The sequence below is a fragment of the Gopherus evgoodei genome, chromosome 3 (genome assembly GCF_007399415.2).
Source record: "Gopherus evgoodei ecotype Sinaloan lineage chromosome 3, rGopEvg1_v1.p, whole genome shotgun sequence".
Taxonomy (NCBI): domain Eukaryota; kingdom Metazoa; phylum Chordata; order Testudines; family Testudinidae; genus Gopherus; species Gopherus evgoodei.
Window position 1 is genome coordinate 166,892,202 of NC_044324.1, and position 25,608 is coordinate 166,917,809.

The 25,608-nt window shown below is 40.9% G+C and overlaps 1 protein-coding gene across 1 annotated transcript in view; it reads left to right on the top strand.

Annotated features, from left to right (window-relative positions):
* PPP1CB (protein phosphatase 1 catalytic subunit beta) overlaps positions 1-22,108 on the top strand; it is a 54,737-nt gene extending 32,629 nt beyond the window's left edge. Inside the window, exons 5-8 of the mRNA XM_030557329.1 lie at positions 1,778-1,849; positions 13,664-13,815; positions 19,598-19,732; positions 20,372-22,108. Of these exons, the coding sequence (XP_030413189.1) occupies positions 1,778-1,849; positions 13,664-13,815; positions 19,598-19,732; positions 20,372-20,476 (464 nt within the window). The 3' untranslated portion in view covers positions 20,477-22,108. The remainder of the gene's footprint in view (positions 1-1,777; positions 1,850-13,663; positions 13,816-19,597; positions 19,733-20,371) is intronic.
* The last annotated feature ends 3,500 nt before the right edge of the window (positions 22,109-25,608 follow it).

Sequence of the window (25,608 nt, forward strand, 5' to 3'; positions counted from 1 at the left end):
CTGATGTGTAGGTAACAGAAATTTAAACTTGTTTGGACCCAATTTTGAAGGTGTTATTTGCACCAATTTACATATCTATCTTTATATTCAGCGAAAGAACCAGTCTTTCTTAAATAATGACTGAAGATAAAACTGTCTTATTAAATGCTTGGAATATTGAAAAAAATAGTCTTAAAATAGATTGAAAATTAGTAGGCTCTCTTACTGACCTAAAGGGGTGTTCTTGGATAAAACAGCTGCCACCATCTGTCAACTCTGAAATGTCAAGTGAAATCAAAATTTAAGTGACTCTCTTTTATAGTGAAAGAGTCTTCCTGCCATGTGAACTCTTTAGAACATTGGACTGAGCAAAATAGACTTTATTTTTAATGTTAGAGCTCCTAGGTTCTGTTCTCAGCTTTGATTGATTTTTGTGGTTTTGGACAAATCACTTAACTTCTCTAGATAAAGCAATCCTTTAGAGGGCTTTTCAAGCCCCTTTCTTCAACTTAAGTCTTGCTGTAGGGCTGTTAGAGTGGAGCAGCCTTGTAGGTACTCTTCTAAATCGCTGCATGCCAAGGAGTCTGCTTCCATGCCTGCATAGCTTAGGCTAGTGTGGAGAGGGACAGTGGAATCACAAACTGGCTGTAGTGGCGCTAAGGGCTTGTACACACTGCCGCTTATGTCAGTATAATGTATATCACTCAGGGGTGTGAATAAACCACCCCCACCCCCAAGCAATGTAAGTTACGCTGACCTAAGCACTGGTATGAACAGCACTATGTCAGTGGGAGATGCTTTCCTGCTGACATAGTTACTGCCTCTCTCAGAGGTGGTTTTATTATGGGAGAGCTCTCCCATTGGCATAGAGCATCTTCACCAGATGCACTACAGCAGTGCTGCTGTAGTTTTTCTAGCTTAGACTAGCCTTCATATTCTGCATAAGTGGTGTGCTGCAACTTTGCATCCTGACTATATAGTATGGAGTAAGCTCTTTAAGCTAGTTTTCCCAGTGAACTTTGCTTCACCTGTATAAAAACCCAGTTACTTGTGCTTTATGCAGATGAAATAAAGTTTACCTGTTTGTGTAATGGGTATGAGACCGACTTACTCTGCAGTTGCAGTTCTAAGTGTCAACAGGGAAAACCCACTTAAATTCCCCACCTCCTCTCGCCCCCCCCCCCCGCCCTTTGAATGAGAACGTAGCATACAAATAAATAAGTACTACAGTAGAACCTCAGAGTTACAAACTGACCAGTCAACCACACATCTCATTTGAACCGCAAGTATGCGATCAGGCAGTAGAATTTGGAAAAAAGCAGATACTGCATAGTACAGTACTGTGTTAAATGTAAACTGTTAAAATAAAGAGTTTTTAAAAAAAGATTAGACAAGGTAAGGAAATGTTTCTATGCTTGTTTCAATTCAATTAAGATGGCTTAAAAGCATTGTGTTTCTTCTGCATAGCAAAGTTTCAAAGCTCTAAGTCAATGTTCAGTTGTAAACTTTTAGAAAAACAACTAATGTTTTGTTCAGACTTAGACAACTGCTGTTCCTGGGGTGTTTGTAACTCCGAGGTTCTACTGTAAGAAGCCCATTAAATGCTGTTGCAATCCTAATGCACAGACTAGTTGTATTTTAAGTGGTGTCTAGAAATCCGCTGACTTTTTTTTCCACTTTATATTACAGTGAAAATAATGCATGCTATATCACCTCGAACCTCCAGTTGTGCATTTCCTGTTACCCTTTTAAAAGTAAGAATACAAGAAGCTTAGTTAATTTTTGTATATATTTACAGGACTGTCACCGGATCTCCAGTCAATGGAGCAAATTCGGAGAATTATGAGACCCACAGATGTTCCTGACACAGGTAAGACATACAGAATTTATTGCACATGTATCTTGCAGTGATGCCAAAGCAAACTTACCAGTGGCATTACAATATCGGAACCAATTTCTATTTATGCAGTTGAGAGCCTTGAAACAGTCTAATTGTGCTTCAATTGTAATCTTCAGTACCCTATTCCTGTTCCTACCTAAGATCTCGAGGCTTTCCTTGTGCGAAGTATGAATTTCATTGTGCTTTTTGGTAACTAATTGAGTATTTGTTTTGACAGAGCGAACGCCTGAGATCAGATACTTTTTTCATCTTTTGTTGTCATCTTGGCAGAATTATGAAGTTTGTATTCCTTGCCTAAGAGAAGGGACTGCAGTGAATTATCCCAAATAAAAAATAAAACAAGACTTTTAGAAAATCAATAGAATAGCTAAGTGAAATCAGAAAAACTTAACTGAAAATACAGGTTCTGTCTCCGTAGCCTTGGTTAAATAGGCCCCAAACATTTAGTTGTTCAAAATCCATCAAAGAACATAATCCGTGTTTCTAGAGTTATCTTGGTTTCTCATAGCATCAGCGTTTAAATTAATCTGGGGTTAGTAGTACTCTTTTTGCTGTGCAGGCTTGTCAGTTTTTTATAACCTCTATTGCTACTTTTCTGTGGCCAGAGTTTGAACTTGTTTGTATTAATGTTCTAGCCCTAAAGTTCTCTTTTCCATGATCATATTAATACTTGCATAAATACATTTTATGGGGGGAGCAAATTGATCTTTTACCATTACAATAGCCACTTCTATATCATTTTTATTAAAATCTACCCCCTTGTCCAGAACTGTAGGAAACAGAATTGCTATTTCGTTCCCTAGTATTAAGGAAGATGTTTAGCCCTGCATACGTGGTGTCTAGTAATGCATGATCTTGCTTTGAGTGAGTAGCTGTTTGTTTGAAGTCAATTTGCATGTTAACCCTATTGTGAGACCTCCTTTATCTTTGTCATCATTACACCATCTCCTTTAAGTCCAAGATTTTAGTATGAAGATCCTCTTTCACAGCTGACTTCAAATGTCAGTCTGTTAATTTTTATTATATCAATTTATGAATGGGTAGTATCCTGTCCATTGCCATAAGCCAAAATACATTAGGGTGCAAATTAATACCTATGTAATTCGCATCGAGATGCAGCATGAGGCAAGTAGTGGAGAACTTTCACAACACAAGTGTAAATTACAACATTAATTCATACCTAAAATATCTCCTTGCATTGTATTATTTAACTGGATTAAAAAAAAAAAACATGAAAAAGGAAGACATTTTAAACGTCAATACTTAACTTCCATCAGAAAGTCCTTCAAAAAAGGAGGGCTTTTTAACTAACGTGTCTGGTGTCACTGCTAGAGCCAATCCATTTTAAAGCTGCCTGCAGAGTTATTTGATTCTAGTTCACAAAGACACTTCCTTCTGAAAAATCTTATACCTACTTTTGTTGCAAATGACCCCCAAAACAGTTTCACTGTTCTTCTGCTGGTGCATGCCCATGCCAAGCTATAAGACGGTGTTGACCAGCAACAGTAAAATCAAAGCTGAAACTGAGGAGGCTGAAGAAAAAATGTGTGCGTGTATAGAAAGAAAAAGGAGGGTTGTTCTTCTAAGCATCAACAAGGAAAACCCACTTAAATTCCCCCCTCCCCTCCAAATTTTTTTTTCAAGATCTCTTAAAATATGGTAGATTCTTAACTTCTTTAAACCATGAGTGGCAGTTTCTCCAATCTAGTTCAGCCACAAATGATTTGGCTTGATGCGGGAATTATTGGGAAAGATTCTGTAATCTGTTGGTTGGAGGTTAGACTCTAATTTTAAAAAATGAAGTTGAACATTCCTTTAAGTTGGCAATATTATGGGGCTCTGAATGTTAAGTCTTTTTTCCCTGAGGCCTACTTCTGTACCCCTCTCCTCTTCAGTGATTTTTTTAAATAGTATTTTCAGCTTCATACGCTTGATGTGATAAAACTGAAGTGGCTGGTGTAGTGACAATGAATTGAGAGTTTGGTAATCAGAATGGTCATTGGAAAATTACCGCTGTGCTTTCCTATTCTAATGTCTTCAGAATTACTCGTGTTAATTTTATTGAGTATACTGAGGTTGAATCTATATGCTGTTTACATGGTGTTAGGAGATCATGTTAAAATATCATTAAACATACAGAGCAGTAATATAATTTCATCTTAATTGTGTAGTTGAAACCAAAATACGTTGTGGAATTTTGTTATAGCACTGTAAAGGTCATGGGCCAGATTCATCTAACCTGAAACTTTTGTGTGGAGTCATAAAGGAAAGGTCATATGATCCCCTTCATCAGAGGACAAGTGCAGCCCAAAAAGTGAGAGCTCCCGGGTAGTTTCTGTCAGCATATTCCTATAGAAATCTTGATAGAGAGAACCATCAGGGAGGGCAGTGCTGCCACCGTGTCCCCCTCTGAAGATATGCCCAAATCTAGAATTGAGGGTTTCAGTAGTCTCTTGCAGGTTCTTTATTTTAAAATATTAGAGTACTAACCAAAAAGCAAGCTTTCTTGGTAGATACAAATTGCTGAATGCAGGCAGTACATTTTAGCATATCAGGTGGATTAAGTACTAGATGTTTCTGTGCAGTCTGTAGCTGTACCTTGTGTTTTGGATGACCAGTCAAATATAGACAAGTAAATTTTAATGTCTGTACTTTGTTTGGCGGGGATGGGACAAGTTAGGACAGAGCATAGTGACAGAAAAGAAATTGAAGACACCTTCATACCAGAAACATCTTCAAACTAACCAGAAAAACCACTCTGTACTGTAAAACGGTTTTGGTGCATTTTCTTCATACAGCTGTTATCTGTCTAAGGGTACATCTACACTGGAATAAAAGATTCATGGCATGGCTGCCCTGGCCCAGGCAGCAAGGGCTAAAAATCATTGTGTAGACGTTTGGGCTTGGTCTGGAGTCTGGCTCTGGAGCCCTCCTCCCTTACAGAGTCCCAGAGTTTGGGCTCCAGCCTGAGTCTGAACATCTACACAGCAATTTTACAGCCCTGTGATCTTAAGTCAGCTGACCCAGGCCAGCCACAGATGCTTAATTGCTGTGTAGATGTACCCTAAAAGCTCTAGTTAAAATGACACAATTGTTGTTTTACTTTGAGATTTGTCGGTTTAGTTACATTTCTAAGCAGGCAAGAATGGTTGTCAAAACAAAGCCACTGTTTAGAAGTACAGAGTATCTGAAAAGCGAATGGCGCGCACGCGCACCCTGTATGTCTACACAAGAGCCAGAAGGTATAAATTAGAGCTTAAGGAGATACCTGATTGAGCTAGTGCTCTTAAAAAATAGAGCAGCAAAGAGTTCTGTGGCACCTTATAGACTAACAGACATATTGGAGCATGAGCTTTCGTGGGTGAATACCCACTTCGTTGGATGCATGTACATCTGACGAAGTGGGTATTCACCCACGAAAGCTCATGCTCTAATACGTCTGTTAGTCTATAAGGTGCCACAGAACTCTTTGCTGCTCTTACAGATCCAAACTAACACGGCTACCCCTCTGATACTTAAAAAATAGATGTCTGTGGTAGCATGAGTGATGGGAGGGGAGAATCACCCCTCCCATAGTCCCATCTGAGATCTGTATGGCTCCTCGAATTGGAATTTACACTTTCCAGCTCTAGTATAGACCACCTGAGATTTCACAATGGTGAAATGGGTTCTATGAAAAGTAGTATACCATAAAACTAGTGCTTTGGGGTTTTTAAACAAATTGTTGACTGAATCAGTATACCAAAATTTTGCCTCATAACATTTTATGGCAAACTTGGGTACCTGAAAAGGGTTTTGTCTGAAGAAATAAAGTTACTTTATTTCGGCAGAGTGAATAACTGCATTATGGACACCAAATTGGAGTGTTGAATACAGAACAAAAAAGTGTGAACTGTTTCCTTTATAAATACAATTTTTTTTGGCAGTTTGATTAGTCGATTTATGAAGTAACATCCACACAAATAAACTCATATGGCAAGTTTTCATCTTTAAAGTGTACAGTAGCATCACTGGCTTAAATCTAGATAAGACATTGAGCAGTAACTGCCCATTTTAATACTGTCAAAAGCTAGATTTATTTTACTTAAGTGTGTTGTTCTATAACAGAAGACTAGCATATTTGTAATTGAGTACCTACCTAGAATACCTGATTCCCTTTATCCTACTTTGTAGTTTTACTATACTTGAAGCATGACTACGAATGGAGGAGGTTTTTAAAATATGTTAAACATGTCAATTGAAATTGTACATTTAGAATAAAATGTCATGTCTCTTGCGGAACTCTCTGGAAAGACTAGTAGGGTCCTGGATGTAACCCATTCAACTGCAGCAGTTTGTAACAAGTACTAAAGTGGTGGTCTTGACAAGATACTGTACAGCCTAATTAGATACTACATTTCTTGGTTTTTAGAAACATTGAGTCAATGATTCACAAAAATGAAATCCTTGTGAAACTTCATATTGAAGAATGTATTTTGCAAGCCTGACTGCTGTACTACAGTATTGCGGAGAGCCATCTGAGACTCTCTAGTTCAGTCCACAGATCAATATTCAGTCTCTGATCAGAGTTGGTTTCTGCTCTGCAATATGCATGTGTAGCAGTACTCAAGAACTGCTCACATAATCACATAAATGTGCTATATTTTCTTCTTACACCTCTACCCCCAATATAACACTGTCCTCGGGAGCCCAAAAATCGTACTGCGTTATAGGTGAAACTGCATTGTATCAAACTCGCTTTGATCTGCCGGAGTGCGTAGCGCCCCCCCCCCCCCCCCCCCCGAGTTCATGTTATATCGGGTCAAGTTATGTCGGGGTACAGGTGTATGTAGTTTATCTAAATGTTTCACTCATCAGTCCACTTAACTGCATTCGGCTGGGTTTTTTTGGTCAGGTTGGTCAGTGGGGCAGCGATTTGGCTGTAGTGTGGTACAAATCGCCTATAGTACCCGGCCAAACCTAAGAAGGATTGGACCTGTTTCTTTGACTTTGGGACAGGCCGCTTTTGGATAGCATCCACCTTGGCCTGTAGGGGGTTTATGGTTCTTCAACCCACCTGGTGTCCCAGGTAAGTCACTCTGTTTTGGCCTATTTGGCACTTTTGGGGCTTAACAGTTAGTCCGGCCTGCCTGATGCGCTCAAAGACCTTTTCCAGGTGTTCTAGGTGTTTGGGCCAGGAGTCAGAAAAAGTGGCCACATCATCGAGGTAGGCAACTGCATATTCGCCCAGTCCTGCTAGTAGACCATCTACCAGCCTCTGGAACGTGACGGGTGCATTTCGCAGCCCGAAAGGAAGCACATTAAATTCATACACCCCCGCATGGGTGATGAATGCTGATTTCTCTCTTTGGCAGGTTCATCTAGCGGTACTTGCCAGTACCCCTTGGTTAAGTCTATTGTAGAGATGAACTGGGCACATCCCAACTTTTCCAAAAGCTCATCGGTGCGTGGCATTGGATAGTTGTCTGGACGAGTTACCGCATTTAGCTTACGGTAGTCCACGCAAAAGCGTATTTCCCCATCTGGTTTGGGTACCAGAACCACTGGAGATGCCCATGCACTGGTAGATGGGCAGATTATACCCATCTGTAGCATGTTCTGGATCTCCCGTTCTATAGCAGCTTGGGCATGAGGAGACACTCGGTAGGATGGTGTTCTAATGGGGTGAGCATTACCTGTGTCAGTGGAGTGGTATGCCCATTCAGTCCGTCCTGGAGTGGCTGAGAACAATGGGGCGAAGCTAGTGCACAGCTCCTTGATTTGTTGCCACTGCAGACGTTCCAGGGTGGTTGAGAGGTTCAGCCCTTCCACGCCACCGTCTTTTTTCCCTTCGTAGTAGACACTGTCAGGCCACTCAGCATCATCTCCTCCCTGGACTGTAAAATGGCAAACCTGTAAGTCTCTGGAATAAAAGGGCTTGAGAGAATTAACATGGTACACTCTGGGCTTTAGGGAGGAATTGGGAAAGGCTATGAGGTAGTTAACAGCTCCCAGGCGCTCTTGGACCGTGAATGGCCCTTCCCATGATGCTTCCATCTTATGGACCTGTTGCGCCTTCCAGACCATAACCTGGTCTCCTACCTTGAAGGAACGCTTTCTGGTGTGTCTGACATACCAGGCCTTTTGCTCTTCCTGAGCATCCTTTAGGTTTTCTTTAGCAAGCGCTAAAGAGTATCGGAGGGTGTTTTGTAGGTTGCTTACAAAGTCCAGAATATTAGTCTCTGGAGAAGGTGTAAACCCCTCCCATTGCTGCTTTACCAACTGTAATGGCCCCTTAACCTCGTGGCCATACACAAGTTCAAATGGTGAAAACCCTAAACTGGGATGTGGTACAGCCCTGTAGGCAAAAAGTAACTGTAGGCAAAAAGTAACTGCTGCAACACTAGGTCCCAGTCATTGGAGTGTTCATTGATGAATTTACGTATCATGGCCCCCAAAGTTCCATTAAACCTTTCCACCAGGCCATTGGTTTGATGGTGGTACGGGGTGGCAACCAAGTGGTTCACCCCATGAGTTTCCCACAGTTTTTTCATGGTCCCTGCCAGGAAATTAGATCCTGAATCTGTAAGGATGTCAGAGGGCCAACCTACCCTGGCAAAAATGTCTGTTAGGGCCAGGCACACAGCTTTAGCCCTGGTGTTGCCTAGAGCTACTGCTTCCAGCCATCGGGTAGCAAAGTCCACGAAAGTCAGTATGTACTGCTTTCCTCTGGGTGTCTTTTTTGGGAAAGGACCCAGAATATCCACAGCTACTTGCTGAAATGGGACCTCAATTATGGGGAGTGGCTGGAGAGGGGCCTTGACCTGGTCTTGGGGTTTTCTCACTCTTTTTGGCACACCCCACAAGACTGGACATACTTGGCAACGTCCTTGCCCATCCCCTCCCAGTGGAAGGACTTCCCCAACCGGTCCTTGGTTCTGTTCACTCCAGCATGGCTACTGGGATGATCATGGGCTAAGCTTAAGAGCTTTTCCCAGTACTTAGTTGGAACCACCAACTGTTTTTGCGGATGCCAGTCTTCCTGGTGTCCACCAGAAAGAGTCTCCTTGTATAAAAGTCCTTGTTCTACAACAAACCGGGATCGATTAGAAGAGCTGAGAGGCGGTGGGGTGCTCTATGCCGCCGCCCAAGCCTTCTGAAGGCTGTCATCTGCTTCCTGCTCAGTCTGGAACTGTTCCCTTGAAGCTGGAGACACCAGTTCTTCCTTAGACTGTGGACTTGGGTGTGGTCCCTCTGGAAGCAATGTAGATGATGGGGTTGTTTCCGTTGCTGGTGAACCACTCTCCGCTGGTGCACCAGCAGGTATTTCAGGCTCTGGCTGAACCTCTTGGGTGTGGTTGTCAGCTGCTTCTGCCAGTTTAGGCTCGCTGGCGCCCTCTGGCGTTGGGGTTGAAGATGGATTTGGAAGCACTGTCATCAGTGCTGGCAACGGTTCTGGTGCTGTCTGTTTTTTCCAGTTCCTGGTCTGGGACTGGAGTCACTGTGGCTGTTTCAGTTGTTGGCATGGGATCCAGGTCCATTACCCCTGTCTGGGTCTCTGGTAACACAGATGGGGCCTCAGTGGACGGCTCAGGAACAGGAATGGGTCTGGAAGCTTGCCTGGTTTGGCTACGTGTAACCATTCCCACTCTCTTGGCCCGCTTCACCTGGTTGGCCAGTTCTTTCCCCAGTAGCATGGGGATGGAATAATTGTCATAGACTGCAAAAGTCCACCTTCCTGACCAGCCTTTGTACTGGACAGGCAGTTCAACTGTGGGCAAGTCTACAGCTTGTGACATGAACGGGTAAATTGTCACTTGGGCCTTTGGGTTGATGAATTTGGGGTCTATGAAGGATTGGTGGATAGCTGACACTTGTGCCCCTGTGTCTCTCCACGCAGTAACCTTCTTTCCGCCCACTCTCAAAATTTCCCTTCGCTCCAAGGGTATTTGAGAGGCATCTTGGCCTGGGGATCTTTGGTGTGATGGTGGTGTAATGAACTGCACTCGTTTGGGGTTCTTTGGGCAGTTGGCCTTTATATGTCCCAGTTCATTACACTTGAAGCATCTTCCAGCTGACTGGTCACTGGATCGAGGTGAGTTACTGGAGACTGGTGAGGTGGAAGAATAGGGCGTCTGTGGCTTTCCTTGGGTTGTCGGTAGGGTCTTGTGCTGCCCTCCACTAGGGTTTATTGTTGGTGTGCCCCCTGGGGTATTCACTCCCTTGGACAGTAGGTTTTTTCTTTTCTGCCACTTCCATCCATTTGGCTCCAATCTCCCCCACCTCGATTACTATTTTGGGCTTTCCATCTAGGATGTACCTTTCTATTTCCTCAGGAGCACCATCTAAGATCTGCTCCATTTGTATCAGGAGGTGTAGCTCGTCCAGATTGTTAACCTTTGTTCCTGATATCCAGGCTTCATAATTCTTTGCAATGTGGTAGGTGTGTCGGGGGAATGACACATCTGGTTTCCATTTTTGGTTTCTGAACTGCCGACAGGCATGTTCAGGTGTTATCCCCATTCTGTATCTGGCCTTGGTTTGAAAAAGTTTATAATCGTTCATTTTCTCCTTAGTCATTTCAGCCGCCACCTCTGCTAAGGGTCCACTGAGCAGTGGCCTCAATTCTACCATGTACTGGTCTTCAGAGATGCTGTACCCAAGGCAGGCTCTTTCAAAATTTTCTATGAAGGCCTCAGTGTTATCACCTGCCTTGTAGGTGGGAAATTTCTTGTGCTGCGGAACCATTATTGGCGAAGGGTTGTTAGGATTGGCTGGGTTCTGTTGCTTAGCCTTTTCTAATTCCAGGGCCTGCCGGTGGGTTTCCCTCAGGAGTTCCAACTCTCTCCTGTGCGTAGCCTCTTTTTCTCTTTCCCTTAGCTCCATCTCTTTTTGTTTTATTTCTAGTTCTTGTATTTTTTTTCCATATCTCGCTTGTGCTCTGCGTCTTAGATTTGTGCCTCTGCCTCCGCCTCCATTTTTGCCTTGGAGAAGTCATGGTTCCTGTTTTCTTGTGTTGGGGTGCTCTCGCTGGTTTACTGTCTGAATTACTGTTCCTCTGCTGCCTGCTCTGTTGCTAAGCGACAGTGTTTCTAACAAGCCTTCCCTAATAAAACTAGAACAAAAGGAAAACCTTCATTTGCATATGTTTTCTGCTGGTGTAGTTGACTCACAGCTGGAGTTCTATTGTCTAACCAAAGACCCCTGTTAAACTTAATGGCCCTTGCCTGAGGCCATTTCTATGCACAGCCAGATGGAGCAAGGAAAAAAAATTTCTCTGGGTATGGCTACATTTGGAATTTCAAAGCGCTGCCCCAGCAGCGCTGCAGGAGCGCTGCCGCGGCAGCACTTTGAAGTGTGAGTGTAGTCAGAGCGGCAGCGCTGGGAGAGAGCTCTCCCAGCGCTGCATGTAAACCACATCCCTTACGGGTGTAGCGTGCAGCGCTGGGAGCCGCGCTCCCAGCGCTGCTGCCCTGATTACACTGACGCTTTACAGCGCTGTATCTTGCAGCGCTCAGGGGGGTGTTTTTTCTTACCCCAGTTGCAGCGCTGCAAAGTGTGAATGTAGCCAAGGCCTCTGGCTGTAGGTTTAAAAAAACAAACAAACCCTTCTCTCTGCTTACAAGCAGCTAACAGAGAAAAGAAAATTAATAATTTTACTGGCTTTTGGATTCTACTATCCCAACTGCTGCACACCATGTCAAGTATAATTCCCAATTCTGGACCTTAGCGTCCAAAATATGGGTACTAGCATGAATTCCCCTAAGCTTAATTACCAGCTTAGATCTGATAGGCTGCCAGCAATCAGGAATTTTTAGGGTCTGATACCTTCTGGTCCCCCCAAAACCTTCCCAGGGGACCCCAAGACCCAGATTCCTTGAGTCTCTCAACAAAGGGGAAATAAGCCATTCCCTCCCCCCTCCCTTCTTCCTCCCAGCTCCTTCCCGCCCTGGGAACACTAGGAGATCGCCTGATTCAACTTTTTGAATCACCACACCGAGAGGAGTGTGACCTTCCGCCTCACCCAGAGGCAATACAAGCTGCGTGGATATAACCCAAAGAGAAAATTTATCCTTCCCTTCTCCCCACCAATTCCCTTGAACCTTAACTAGGAGAAAAAAAAATTAAACAGGTCTTAAAAGCAAAACTTTAAATAAGAAAGAGAGAAAAAAGTAAAAGGTTTATCTCTGCACTTTAGATGGTAAAAAGTTAGTCTTTCAACTATAAACAATAGAAAGAAACTCTCCACCAGAAACACAATTTAAGCTACTTCCAGCAAGTACACATATGTAAATGAAAAAAAAAACAAATTAAAAGACTATGACCGCCTTTTCTTACTCACAATTCTGAATAGATAAGAGACTGTAGCAGGGAGATTGGCAGAAACCTGGTTGCACCTCTAGTCCCGTCCAGGACCCAGAGAGAACAAAGCCAAACCCAAAACCCACAAACAAAGGCTTCCCTCCCATGAGATTTGAAAGTATCTTGTCTTCTGATTGGTCCTCTGGTCAGGTGTTTGGGGTCCCTGTTTGTTAACCCTTTACAGGTAAGAGAGACATTAACCCTTAACTATCTGTTTATGACAGCAGCCCCGCCCCCCCGAGTTCATGTTATATCGGGTCAAGTTATGTCGGGGTACAGGTGTATGTAGTTAATATAAATGTTTTTCGACCGTGTTCCACCCAAAAGCCTCCAGCAGCTTCTTACAAATTACCAAATCCCACAGGCCTTTAGCTGCAAAAGGTCGCGGTGATAGCGTTTGTGGAGCTGATGAGGCAGGGTTGACTTTTTTTTTTTAAATAAGGCAACTCATTAGCCGTTTAAATCACCAAGTTGAAATCCTTGATTTTATTTAAATCAATTTTAATGAAATTTCTCATTTGTATTTATTTTCTAAAGAAAGATGCAGTCTCATTGATATAAACATTAAAACATGTTTATTTACAACTAAATATAGTGACTTTATCCTAGATTTGGTTACATCTTTTTGATGTGTAGGAGGGTACACTACAAATGCATATGTTTATTTAAGCGATTATAGCATAGTATTTTCAGATTAATTGTACATTTTTAGTATGTTAGAAAATGATACTGCTTATTTACTAGATTTAGTTTTGCTCATTTTGTCAAGCTGCTGTTTAAAGACACAACAGCATATGTTAGCATCTCTTATCAAAACATGTTTCACATCTACAACTAAATGATATATTAAACAGATTAACTAATCAGTTGATTGAATCAAGCTGATTGTTTCAGCTCAAACTGGATAAATTTTTAAAAATGCCTGTGTGAAACTAACTGGAACTTAAGTGCCCACTTGCCTATATCTCTTGAAAAAGAGAGTTTCCTAAGTTACTTACCTCTTGTGCCATAGTAATAAAGCTTGATCTCAAAAGTTAGATGTTTTTGTTTTTTTTTAAATCCTGAATCTGTCTTTGCGTAAAAGGCTGCTTTTCAGTATAAAGTTTTCAATAGGGGCTTATAGATTCAGCATATCTACTTTTTATGTAAATGTGGTGAGAGGTCAGAAAATACATTAAGGCCTGAACTACTTGTGTAAAATTCAGATTTCACTTTAAATAGGTTTTATTTTTAAAAGAGAGACTTACTATAATTTTTTTCTTTTTTCCAAAGGAACACTTTTTTATTCACCCTCTTTTGAGGGGAGCTTTTCATCATGTTTGCATAAGTAATTGCTGATTATTGATGATCCCCTACAATTATAAGGGTTGTGGGTTTTTTTGGGTTTTTAAAAAAAGGGGGGGGGAATATTAGGACACTTCCTAAGATTACTGTCTTTCACAGGCTTGCTGTGTGACTTGCTCTGGTCGGATCCGGACAAAGATGTGCAAGGATGGGGCGAAAATGATCGTGGGGTCTCATTCACTTTTGGTGCTGATGTGGTCAGTAAATTTCTGAACCGTCATGATCTGGATTTGATCTGTCGAGCTCATCAGGTACAAACTCTACTATCTTTACTACTTTAAATCTCCTTCTAGTCTTTCTTTGAGGTATTTGGCATTGAAAGTATTTATCTTCATTTATATTTAGGATATTACTTGCAGGTATCTGGATTCTGCAAAATCCACTTTCCAATCTAGCATTTACAGTTTGACCAGATGTAGAGATCTTGGTACTTCCAGAACAGGGGTAGGCAACCTATGGCACGTGTGCCGAAGGCAGCACGCAAGCTGATTTTCAGTGGCACTCTCACTGCCCAGGTCCTGGCCACTAGTCCGGGAGGCTCTGCATTTTAATTTAATTTTAAATTAAGCTTCTTAAACATTTTTGAAACCTTATTTACTTACTTACAACAATAGTTTAGTTATATATTATAGACTTATAGACCTTCTAAAAACATTAAAATGTATTACTGGCGCACACAACCTTAAATTTGAATGAATAAATGAAGACTTGGCACACCGCTTCTGAAAGGTTGCCGACCCCTGTTCTAGAAGCACCAAATACAGAGGCTGTTCCTCAGAAACCAATATTTGTGAATACTTATTTCAGTTTCAACAACCATGATGTCATGCATACTCTGCCCCCCACATTATGTAATTGGTGTGACTGTTTTGTTCAGTGAGAGCATGTGGTGATTCTACTGGGGCAATTTAGGTGCCTAGGCTTCAAGAATGATGTAGAGTAGTGTCTTAAAAATAGGACATGGAATCAGAGGCACCGAGCAATACAACTTAAGCTAAAATTTAAGTGACATCTGATTTTGGCAGTCTACTTTTTTGGGTCTCCAACTTAATACATACATTTTCAGAGGTACTGAGCCCCTTTAAATTGTGGAAATATAAACAAATATATTGAAATCTGCATTCCAGAGTTGCTATCTTTTATTCTGGTTCCAGTACACACACACATTTTCCCATGGAAGAATCTATTTGTGTGATTTGTTAAAGATTCTGAAACTGTACTTGATGCTTAAGTACACAGATGACTTGAATGTTAAATGTTTCTATTCAAACGGAATATCATTAAGCTCCATAGACTAAGAATTGACCTCTCTTGAGAGTGGTTCCCATCTTGGAGTTAAGTTTCATTACTTGTACTGTGTTTTTAAATTAACTTTTTTTCTACTTCTGGTAAATAAAATGATGCAGGCTTTTACTGCATGTCTTGCAGTAACAAAATTTTGCACAGGCACTTTGGTTGAACACTCATGGATCTGTCTCCACTGATGCAAGTCACAGATCTTTTCTCCTGCAGCAATAATTGTGACAGACTGTAGGTGTTTCAAGATCAGTACCTTCAGATAGCTTTGCTGCCAATGTATCAGTTGTTCAGTCTCTTTAAAAACATGCAGTGTAGTTGTAGCTTTGTTGGTCCCAGGATGTTAAGGGCAAGGTGGGTGAGGTAATATCTTTTATTAGACCAACTTCTATTGGTGAGTGAGAGAAGCTTTTGAGCCACACATAGCTCTTCAGGTCTGGGAAAGGTACTCCCAGCATAACAGCAATACGCAAGGTGGAACAGATAGTTTAGTATAAGTAGCTAGCACATACTGGAAGGGACCTTCAAGGTAGAGTAGTCAGTTAACACATGCAGTCATGGGACAAAAGAAGTGTTAGACTGTAACGATCCATAAATCCAGTCTCTCTGTTCAGCCCATTATTTTTAGTGTCTAGCAAAGTAATGAATTTTAAGCTCCCAGGCTTTGTCTTCTGAAAATGTTGAATAGTTTTCCAGTTCATGATCAAACTAGTAGACAAAGGGGTGCTATTGTAGTCCTCAACCATGATTGTGTTAACGAAGCCAACTGACAGCTCTCCAGCACCATTTATTATAAAGAACTCAAAAGACCGCACACCATGATTTACCAGAAACTTAAGCATATCATCAAATCCTTCCCCAAACAATTCTAAGAGAAACTCTACAAACTCACCCCCCATGAACCCATCCCAGGGACCTTCTACATGCTTCCCAAGATGTACAAACAAGGGAACCCAGGCAGAGCCATCGATAAACATCTCATGGCTCAATATGAAGAACTATTGGGACCCATAGAAACTATCCTCAAACCATTCCCTGCACAAAGGGCCACCTTCTTCCAGGACACAACTGACTTCCTCCACAAACTTCGCAATATTAAAAGCCTCCCTCAGAACACCATCCACGCCACCATGGATATCACTTCCCTAAACACAGCATCCCTTACAATGATGGCATAGCTGCCTGCCTCAAATATTTACAAGACAATGGATGACCCTCAGATGCCCACCCCAAATGCATCGCCAAACTCATCCATTTCATCCTCACCCATAACAATTTTATGTTCAACAACGAACTTTGTCCAAACCATGGGAACAGCCAGGGGTACTAGAATGGCTCCCCAATATGGTAACCGTGGAGATTAATGGAAGGAGGAGGCACACATCAGAGCCCTAGGGGGGCTCACGTTAAAACCCTAGTGGGACTCTGGGTGATTGCTACTTCCCAACACAGATGTAATGAGGTTGAGTAGTGTCCGCAAAGGAGAAACTAAACAACTAATTATTTCTCAAGAAAGGTTTTTAATAAGTTATGACTGTAAAGGCAAAACAGACAATGTGCCTAATGACTTTACATGTACTGGTTGGGGATGGTTACAGTACAAGTTCATATGCAATACTGATACATTAATCAACTGTAGTTTACTAATTTTAACCTAACTATAAGTTGTTAAACTTTTATGATAAACTTGATGGTAACTTATAGTGAAGTCAGGCACAGCGACTTGTTAAACCACTATGATTTATAAACTAACTTCACCAGTGCTGTACCTACTTTCAGCAAGGCACAAAACATATATAGTTACTATATATTGATTAACTATTGACTACTACTATTTTTAAACAACTTAAACTTAAGTCTGTATTAATCCTATAGGTTAAGATTACCCAGCTCGAGCATAACCAGACCTTTTAAAAATCTTACCCTGCCTTCGTCCAAAGATGATACATTGCCTTCGGTTGACCATTTCCTGCACTGGCCAGGCACAGATGGTCAGTGAAGTGCAAGTCTCTTTGGTTCAGGGGGTGTATGTGAGCCTGACAAAGAGCAATTTCTTTTAGGTGTACACACACACACACGCCTCTGCATCTTATTTATACAGTATTTGCTGGCCATGTTTCAAAACAAGTCAACCAATCAAGGTGGCCAAATATTCTAGGGTGGCATTTGCGGTTTTGAAGTTATGAACTGTGCACCAGTGCTCAGCTCATTTCTTCTCTATGCAGCTAATAGTGGTCAATTTGCTAGACTCAAAAATGCTCGAATCAGCTTAAAGAGGTATTTGGTTGCAGAGCATAGTAACCACAAGTCTGTATCTACCTTGACAGAGTTTTCTTTTTAGTCTATAAAGCTTCCTAGATAGATTATGCTTATGCCTGCAGGATTCTACTGTACTTGCTTCTTACAGCTTCCAGAAATTTGAGGCCTAACAGTACTTAGCCTGACACTACTTGACAAGGCTTATGCACATTAATCACACCAGCCTCTTTATGGGCCACCTTGAAGATGAATTTCTGGACAAAGGCACCACAGAACAAATGATATACCTGAGATACATCAGTGATATTTTCATACTCTGGACAGACAACTTAAACTCCCCCATAGACTTACACCACAACTTCAACAACCAGCACCCATCCATTAAACTCTCTCTGGAACACTCTCTCCCAGTAGCATCCGTTTTAGCCCTACAGACAACCATATACAGGAAACCCACAGATCACTACACCTACCTTCATAGATCCTGTAACCACCCCAGACATACCAAGCAATCTGTTAAGTACAGCCAGGCACTCAGATACCACAGTATGTACTCCAAGGAATAAGTCTGGAATATATACCTTAACACACTTTAAAACTGCCTTCACCAAACAAGGGCACTCCACCAGACAAGTAGATCGCATCATGGAATGAGCAACCCAAGTACCCCAAGAGAACCTGCTTCAATACAGAAATAACCCCCCCTTCCCTCCCTCCCGACCATACTCCCCTAGTTATCACCTACTGCCCCACACTGGGACCCATATAGTGACTCATCAAACTACAACCCATACTTGAAGGGGACTCCATCCTAAAAGAAATCTTTCAGGAACCCCCACTTCTGCTTTTCAAACAATCCCCCAACCTCTCCAAGCTCTTAATCATCAGAAGCAAACTCCACACAGACCAGGACACACCAACTCAAAGCTGCACTAGACCCTGCCAGAACAGGGCTGCAAGATTTTGCATCTATCTCCACTGCTACAATGATTAGCACCCCCTACAACACATCTTTCATGATCCATGGATAATCCTACATGTGCCTATCATAACATATGGTGTATCTCATCCAGTGCACTAAATGCCCCAATAACTCTGAGTCAAACCAGACTATCACTGGGCTCTTGAATAAACTCACATAGGAAAATAAGACAAATAACATCACCTGTGGGTGAACACTTACCACAAAGCAGTCCCTCTATCTGACCTATCAGTCGTCATCCTCAAAGGAAGTCTGCACAACATTTTCAAAATACAAGTGTGGTAGCTTAAATTCATTATTATTCTATACACTAAAACCCATGGATTGAACAGATCCTGGATTTATAGCTGCTTATAACAATCTGTAACCTGCCAAACCCCCACCCCACCCTTTTTTTTTTTTTTTTTTTGTCCTATGACTGTAGAGGCATTAACAGGCCACTCTGCCTTGAATGGTTGATTTAGAATATGTGCTAACTGCTTATGCTAAACTATCTGTTCCACCTTGCATTTTGCTGTGATACTGGGAATACCTTTCCCAGACCTGAAGAAGAGCTCTGTGTGAGCGCGAAAGCTTGTCTCTCACCAACAGAAGTTGGTCCAATAAAAGATATGATCTCATCACCTTGTCTCTTTAAAAACATCCTTCTAGGCATTGTTGTTGCAAAATAGCTTCACAATTTTATGTCTGGAATATCTTTATAGATTTTAGACAAAATAGTGTTAATGTAACTGTTACCCCGACAATGAGGATTAGCTGGCCATAGAAACTATTTTATTTTAGGCATACATTTTGTCTTTCATTGCCTCATGGTATGTCTGTGGTGGTGGTGGGATGCAGCATGGAGATCTGCCTTACCTAGGTACTGGTCATTCTTGCACTATAGTTTGAGCTGGATTACTGCTTTCTCTTTAGTAAAGAGAGTGATGAATATCTCTGTCAGAAGCTAATTCTTTTAAGTACAGTAGAATCATTTTCATGAAAGCTTTTTAGAACATGGGAATTGTAACATGTTAAAGGGGTTTTTATGAATGGCACCAGGGTATAGTAAGAGAATGATACGGGATGCAGTAGTAATGTGGTACCTTTTAAAAATATTATCTAAAATATTTGTCGAATAATAAAACTTCTTTTGTACTCAGCATAAGGTTTTCAAATATTTATCTATTGCGAGCATGGTCACCAAACTTCGAGTTTGAAAATCTTAATCTAATTTATCAGCATATTAGCTATAGTAGTTTTTAAGCTATTTGATTTCAAATACTTAATTTTTTTTCTGATTTGGCACCACATCCAGTGTTGTGTCCACCTCTCAATCACTAAATGTTGTTCCTTTCACTGCCTACTTGTCCGTAACATAAGCAGTTGCTGCCTGCTTGAGAACTTGAGTTTAGGTCATAGAATGAATCTAATTCCTGCAAGGGTTTATTGTCTCAGTAGATAGCTGTATTGACTTCAGCTGCTTTTTGTGTTTTCTCCTCTCCTCCCGTTAACAGGTGGTTGAAGATGGTTATGAATTCTTTGCTAAACGACAGTTGGTCACCCTATTTTCAGCTCCAAATTACTGTGGAGAGTTTGATAATGCTGGAGGCATGATGAGCGTGGATGAAACTTTGATGTGTTCCTTTCAGGTATACTATGCTGCTAGATTAAAACTTAGTCGGTGTTCTTTTTTAGTGGATAGGTTTATAGAAACTATAAATTGGCACTCAACATGTGCCACTAAGAGAAAATAAGCTTCAGAAGATGGTTCTGCACAGTGGGCTGGCATCAAACCAACCACAGTGAGCTCTTTAAGAGGCCTGGAATTCCTGTAAATAAACTTGCCATGTTTCATAGCTGCCATATGCTAGATTCTTGTGTGCATTCTCAGTGCACATTTAGAACTGGATTTAATCTTCCTTCTGAGTCCAATTCCGGGCAGCAGAACAAATCCTTATTCAGAGATGATGGCATCCTGTAATGTGACTCCTTGACTAGTGTTTTCTTTCTACTTCAGACAAGTCACATACTAGTAGCTCTTGTTTTTTACCTAGATAGAACAGTCACAATCAAAAGCAGTTGAAAAGGAAGTCCATCAGTAGAGAGTAATATGTGGAGACATGAGTGGGATAAGGAAATAAACAGGGTGGCGAGGTTTATATTCTACGCTTTTGCTCCTCAAAAGTAATCAACTACAGTGAAAAATTTGAATTGTCCCATTGACTCAGAGTATAGAATGTATCTCAATTGTCATGGACTTATTAAAATGTTTCGTTGTTGTTTCAAAGATATTGAAACCATCTGAAAAGAAAGCCAAGTACCAGTATGGTGGATTGAATTCTGGACGTCCAGTCACTCCACCTCGTACAGCTAATCCACCGAAGAAGAGGTGAAGAAAGGAACAATGTCAAAACACCACCAGATCTATCAAGGACAAAACTCCATATTACAGTATATAATTGTGCACTGTAAAACCATCCAGCCATTTGACACCCTTTATGATGTCACACGTTTAACTTAAAGAGACGGGTAAAGGATCTTTACTAATTTTTTCTAGTAGAAAGATGTGCGACACTGTATTGTAACAAGTATAGCTCCAAGTTCTAATATCCAATGTAGAGTAAAATCCAGATTTAAAAAAATCTGTTGAATTACATATTCACTTATCACGGTTTTTAAAGTTGACCAACATCCCAGTTAAAACTTGATGTAATAGTTAAACCAGATGAGCATGATGTTCCATTCGTGTAATGTGGTCTTATTGTTGCTTGATTGCTTTTACTTTGGTTATTTTGTAGCTAGAATGATGCAGATATGGTATCTAGTCATGTTCCCTGGCTTTTTTTTTTTAAACGAAATATGGAAGGGGCTTTTTGGGGACAGCCACTGTTTTTTTTTTTCATTCCCCCCCCCCCCTCATTCTTTGTAATCTTGCTGTTTAAATGTGTGCCCCATTGTAATAAAAAGGTGATAGGATGGTAGTGAATAAAAAAGGCAAACTATGTCTAAATTAGTGACCCAGTAACGCACCCTGACAGTCAGCATTGTTTGAGGGACAGACAACTGTCTTGCTTTTTAACTTAAATTGCCACAGAATGGATTTGCGCACTACACTGTTTTAAATTATTGACATTACACTGTGCAGTGGCACTTCACTTAAGACTAAAATGGTATTGCCTATTAGTTGGTAACGTGATTATGTGGTACCTTGGCTTTAGGCTTTATTAGCACGAAACACCTTTGGCATGCTTAGCTTCCCAGTAACATACTATCTGCATCAGAATGCATCTTGCGTAGCTCCACAAAACATGAAGATCTTTATTTGATAAGCCTTGGAAAGCTGAAGTTTTTTCATGAGAGTGTATTTAAATGGGTGTCAACCTACCATTCACTGATCAACTGACCAGTGATGGTTGAACTGTCTAATATTGCCATGTGAATGTTCTACATGATTGTAAGGCTTATGTCACTAAAGATTATATACTGGATTTTCATGATCAAAGTTCATATATTGTATAGACTTTTGCTTTGTAGTGTACTATAGTAGCAATAATTTCTGTACATGATCAAGAGTTAATGCAGTATTTCTTTTCTTGTTCTCTTTCTTAAGGTTCATATTGACAAATGGCAAGGTGTAGGGAAGTTATAAAGTTAGTAATAGGGTAAAAATTGTAAGACACAGATTTGATAAGATGCAACACTATTGGATATGATTATAACAGTTTTTATTGAACATGGCAAATTTGCCAAGATTCTTTGGGGGAAGGCTTCAGATTTATACCATTCTAAATGTGCAAACAGTAGATATAAAACTCTTGACTTTAATATTGTCTTTGAAAATGTTAAATTGAGGATTCTGGCAACTTACATTTTATGAGCTGACACAGTATATAATGCGAGAGAGTGATTTCTGACACAGTGAAAAGTTCTTTAAAATGGATTTAAATCTTTTTTTCTAATTCCATTTTGTTTTAAATGCATATTTTAAATGTAGTTTTTCATTTAGTAAAAGTTGTCTAATTGATTTTGAAGTCTGTCTGGTTATTTTAAAACTCTTCAGTTGCTACTCCGCAATTGATTTTGTTCATACTTACCTTTCCGTTCCTGAGGCAGACTGGATCAACTGCTGTTTGGACAGTGGTTTACAGTCTTTTTGAAGCGAGCACTGATATTCATTACTCATAGACTTTAAGGTCAGAAGGGACCATTATGATCATCTAGTCCGACCCTCTGCACAAAGCAGGCCACAGAATCTCACCCACCCACTCCTGTAACAAACGCCTAAACTATGTCTGAGTTATTCAAGTCCTCAAATTGTGGTTTGAAGGCCTCAAGCTGCAGAGAATCCTTTGGCAAGTGACCCATGCCCCATGCTGAAGAGGAAGGCGAAAAACCTCCACAGCCTTTGCCAATCTGTCCTGGAGGAAAATTCCTTCCTGACCCCAGTATGGCGATCAGTTAAACCCTGAGCATGTGGGCAAGACTCACCAGACAGCACCCAGGAAAGAATTCTCTGTAGTTACTCAGGTCCCATCCCATCACAGACCACTGGGCATACTTACCTGCTGATAATCAAAGATCAGTTGCCAAATTAATTGCCAAAATTAGGCTATCCCATCATACCATCCCCTCCATAAATTTATCAAGTTTAGTCTTAAAGCCAGATATGTCTTTTGCCCCCACTACTTCCCTTGGAAAGCTGTTTCAGAATTTCACTCCTCTGATAGTTAGAAACCTTTTGTTTAATTTCAAGTCTAAACTTCCTAATGTCCAGTTTATATCCGTTTGTTCTTGTGTCCACATTGGTACTAAGCTTAAATAATTCCTCTCCCTCCCTAATATTTATCCTTCTGATATATTTATAAAGAGCAATCATATCCCCCCTCAACCTTCTTTAGCTTAGGCTAAACAAGCCAAGCTCTTTGAGTCTCCTTTCATAAGACAGGTTTTCCGTTCCTCGGATCATCCTAGTAGCCCTTCTGTATACCTGTTCCAGTTTGAATTCATCCTTCTTAAACGTGGGAGACCAGAACTGCACACAGTATTCCAGATGAGGTCTCACCAGTGCCTTGTATAACAGTACTAACACCTCCTTATCTTTGCTGGAAATACCTTGCCTGATGCATCCTAAAACCGCATTAGCTTTTTTAATGGCCATATCACATTGGCGGCTCATAGTCATCCTGTGATCAACCAATATGCCGAGGTCCTCCTCCTCCTCTGTTACTTCCAACTGATGCATCTCCAATTTATAACTAAAATTCTTATTACTCCCTGAATGCATGACCTTGCACTTTTCACTATTAAATTTCATCCTATTACTATTACTCCAGTTTACAAAGTCATCCAGATCTTCCTGTAGGATATCCCGGTCCTTCTCTGTGGTAGCAACACCTCCCAGCTTTGTCATCCACAAACTTTTTATTAGCACATTCCCACTTTTTGTGCCAAAGTCAGTAATAATAAGATTGGTGCCAAAACCATCCCTGAGGAACTCCACTAGTAACCTCCTTCCAGCCTGACAGTTCACCTTTCAGTACGACACGTTGTAGTCTCCCCTTTAACCAGTTCCTTATCCACCTTTCGATTTTCCTATTGATCCCCATCTTTTCCAATTTAACTAATTCCCCATGTGGAACTGTATCAAATGCCTTACTGAAATCGAGGTAAATTAGATCCACTGCATTTCCTTTGTCTAAAAAATCTGTTACCTTCTCAAAGAAGATCAGGTTGGTTTGGCACAATCTACCTTTTGTAAAACCATGTTGTATTTTGTCCCAATTACCATTGACTTCAATGTCCTTAACTACTTTCTCCTTCAACATTTTTTCCAAAACCTTACATACTACAGATGTCAAACTAACAGGCCTAAAGTTACTCAGATCACTTTTTTCCCTTTCTTAAAAATAGCAACTCTGTTAGCAATTCTCCAGTCGTATGGTACAACCCCTGAGTTTACTGATTCATTAAAAATTCTTGCTAATGGCTTGCAATTTCATGTACCAGTTCCTTTAATATTCTTGGATGAAGATTATCTGGGCCCTCCGATTTCGTCCCATTAAGCTGTTCGAGTTTTGGCTTCTACCTCGTATGTGGCAATATCTACCTCCATAGCCTCATTCCCATTTGTCATCCTACCATTATCCCTAAGCTCCTCATTAACCTCATCAAAGACTGAGGCAAAGTATTTGTTTAGATATTGGGCAATGCCTAGGTTATCCTTAACCTCTATTCCATCCTCAGTGTTTAGCGGTCCATCTTCTTTCTTTGTTTTTCTTCTTATTTTTATGGCTATAGAACCGTTTACTGTTGGTTTTAATTCCCTTTGCAAGGTCCAACTCTACATGGCTTTTGGCCTTTCTCACTTTATCCCTACATGTTCTGACCTCACTAAGGTAGCTTTCCTTGCTAATCCCTCCCATCTTCCACTCCTTGTTAGGCTTTCTGCTTTTTCTTAATCACCTCTCTAAGATGAGTGCTCATCCAGCTTGGTCTACAACTCCTGTCTTTTTTTTTCCTTCCCCCTTTCTTGGGATGCAGGCTTCTGATAGTTTCTGCAACTTTGACTTGAAGTAATTCCAGGCCTCCTCCACTTTTAGATCCCCAAGTTCTTCAGTCCAATCCACTTCCCTAACTAATTTCCTTAATTCTTTTAAAGTTAGCCCTTTTGAAATCAAAAACCCTAGTCCCAGATATTTTTGTTTATCCTTCGATTTAGTTTGAACTGAATTAGCTCATGATCACTCGAACCAAAGTTGTCCCCTACAACCATTTCTTCTGAGGTCCTCACTACTCACCAAAACCAAATCTAAAATAGCATCCCCTCTTGCTGGTTCTTCAACTACTTGGTTAAGAAATCCATCACCTATCACATCCAGAAAAATCTGAGCCCTATTATTATTATGAGCACTTTTCCTCCAGTCTATATCTGGGAAGTTAGTCTCCCATGATCACACAATTCCCATTGGTGTTTACTTCATTAAAAACAGAGGTCTCTGTCCATATCCAGATCTGATCCTGGCGGTCTGTAGCACATCCCAAACACTATCTCAGGGGAGGCTCTACTAACTTTCTTTCTCAGTGTGATTTTTGCCCGGACAGACTGTCTTATCCATTCCATCTCTTCTTATTTCTTTACAGTTAACCACATCATTGATATACAGTGCTACTCCACCACCTTTGCCTTTATTTGTGTCTTTCCTAAACAGCACAGCCTTCAATACCTGTACTCTAGTCATGACTAGTATTCCACCATGTTTCTGTTATCCCTATAATATCTGGTTTCACTTCCTGCACCAGTAGCTCTAGTTCCTCCATTTTGTTACCTAGACTCCTCGCATTAGTGTACAAACATCTTAATTTTTGCTGTTTGGTTTCACTGACATTCTTTACCCGGTTAGGCACAGACATTCTACCACCAGTATCACCAGTTAGACTGGTATCTATACTACCCTTCCTCCTTATGTCCATTCTCCTGCCCACAGCTGCATCCTCTTACTTTTTCTTCCCTCTCAATGTTGAATTC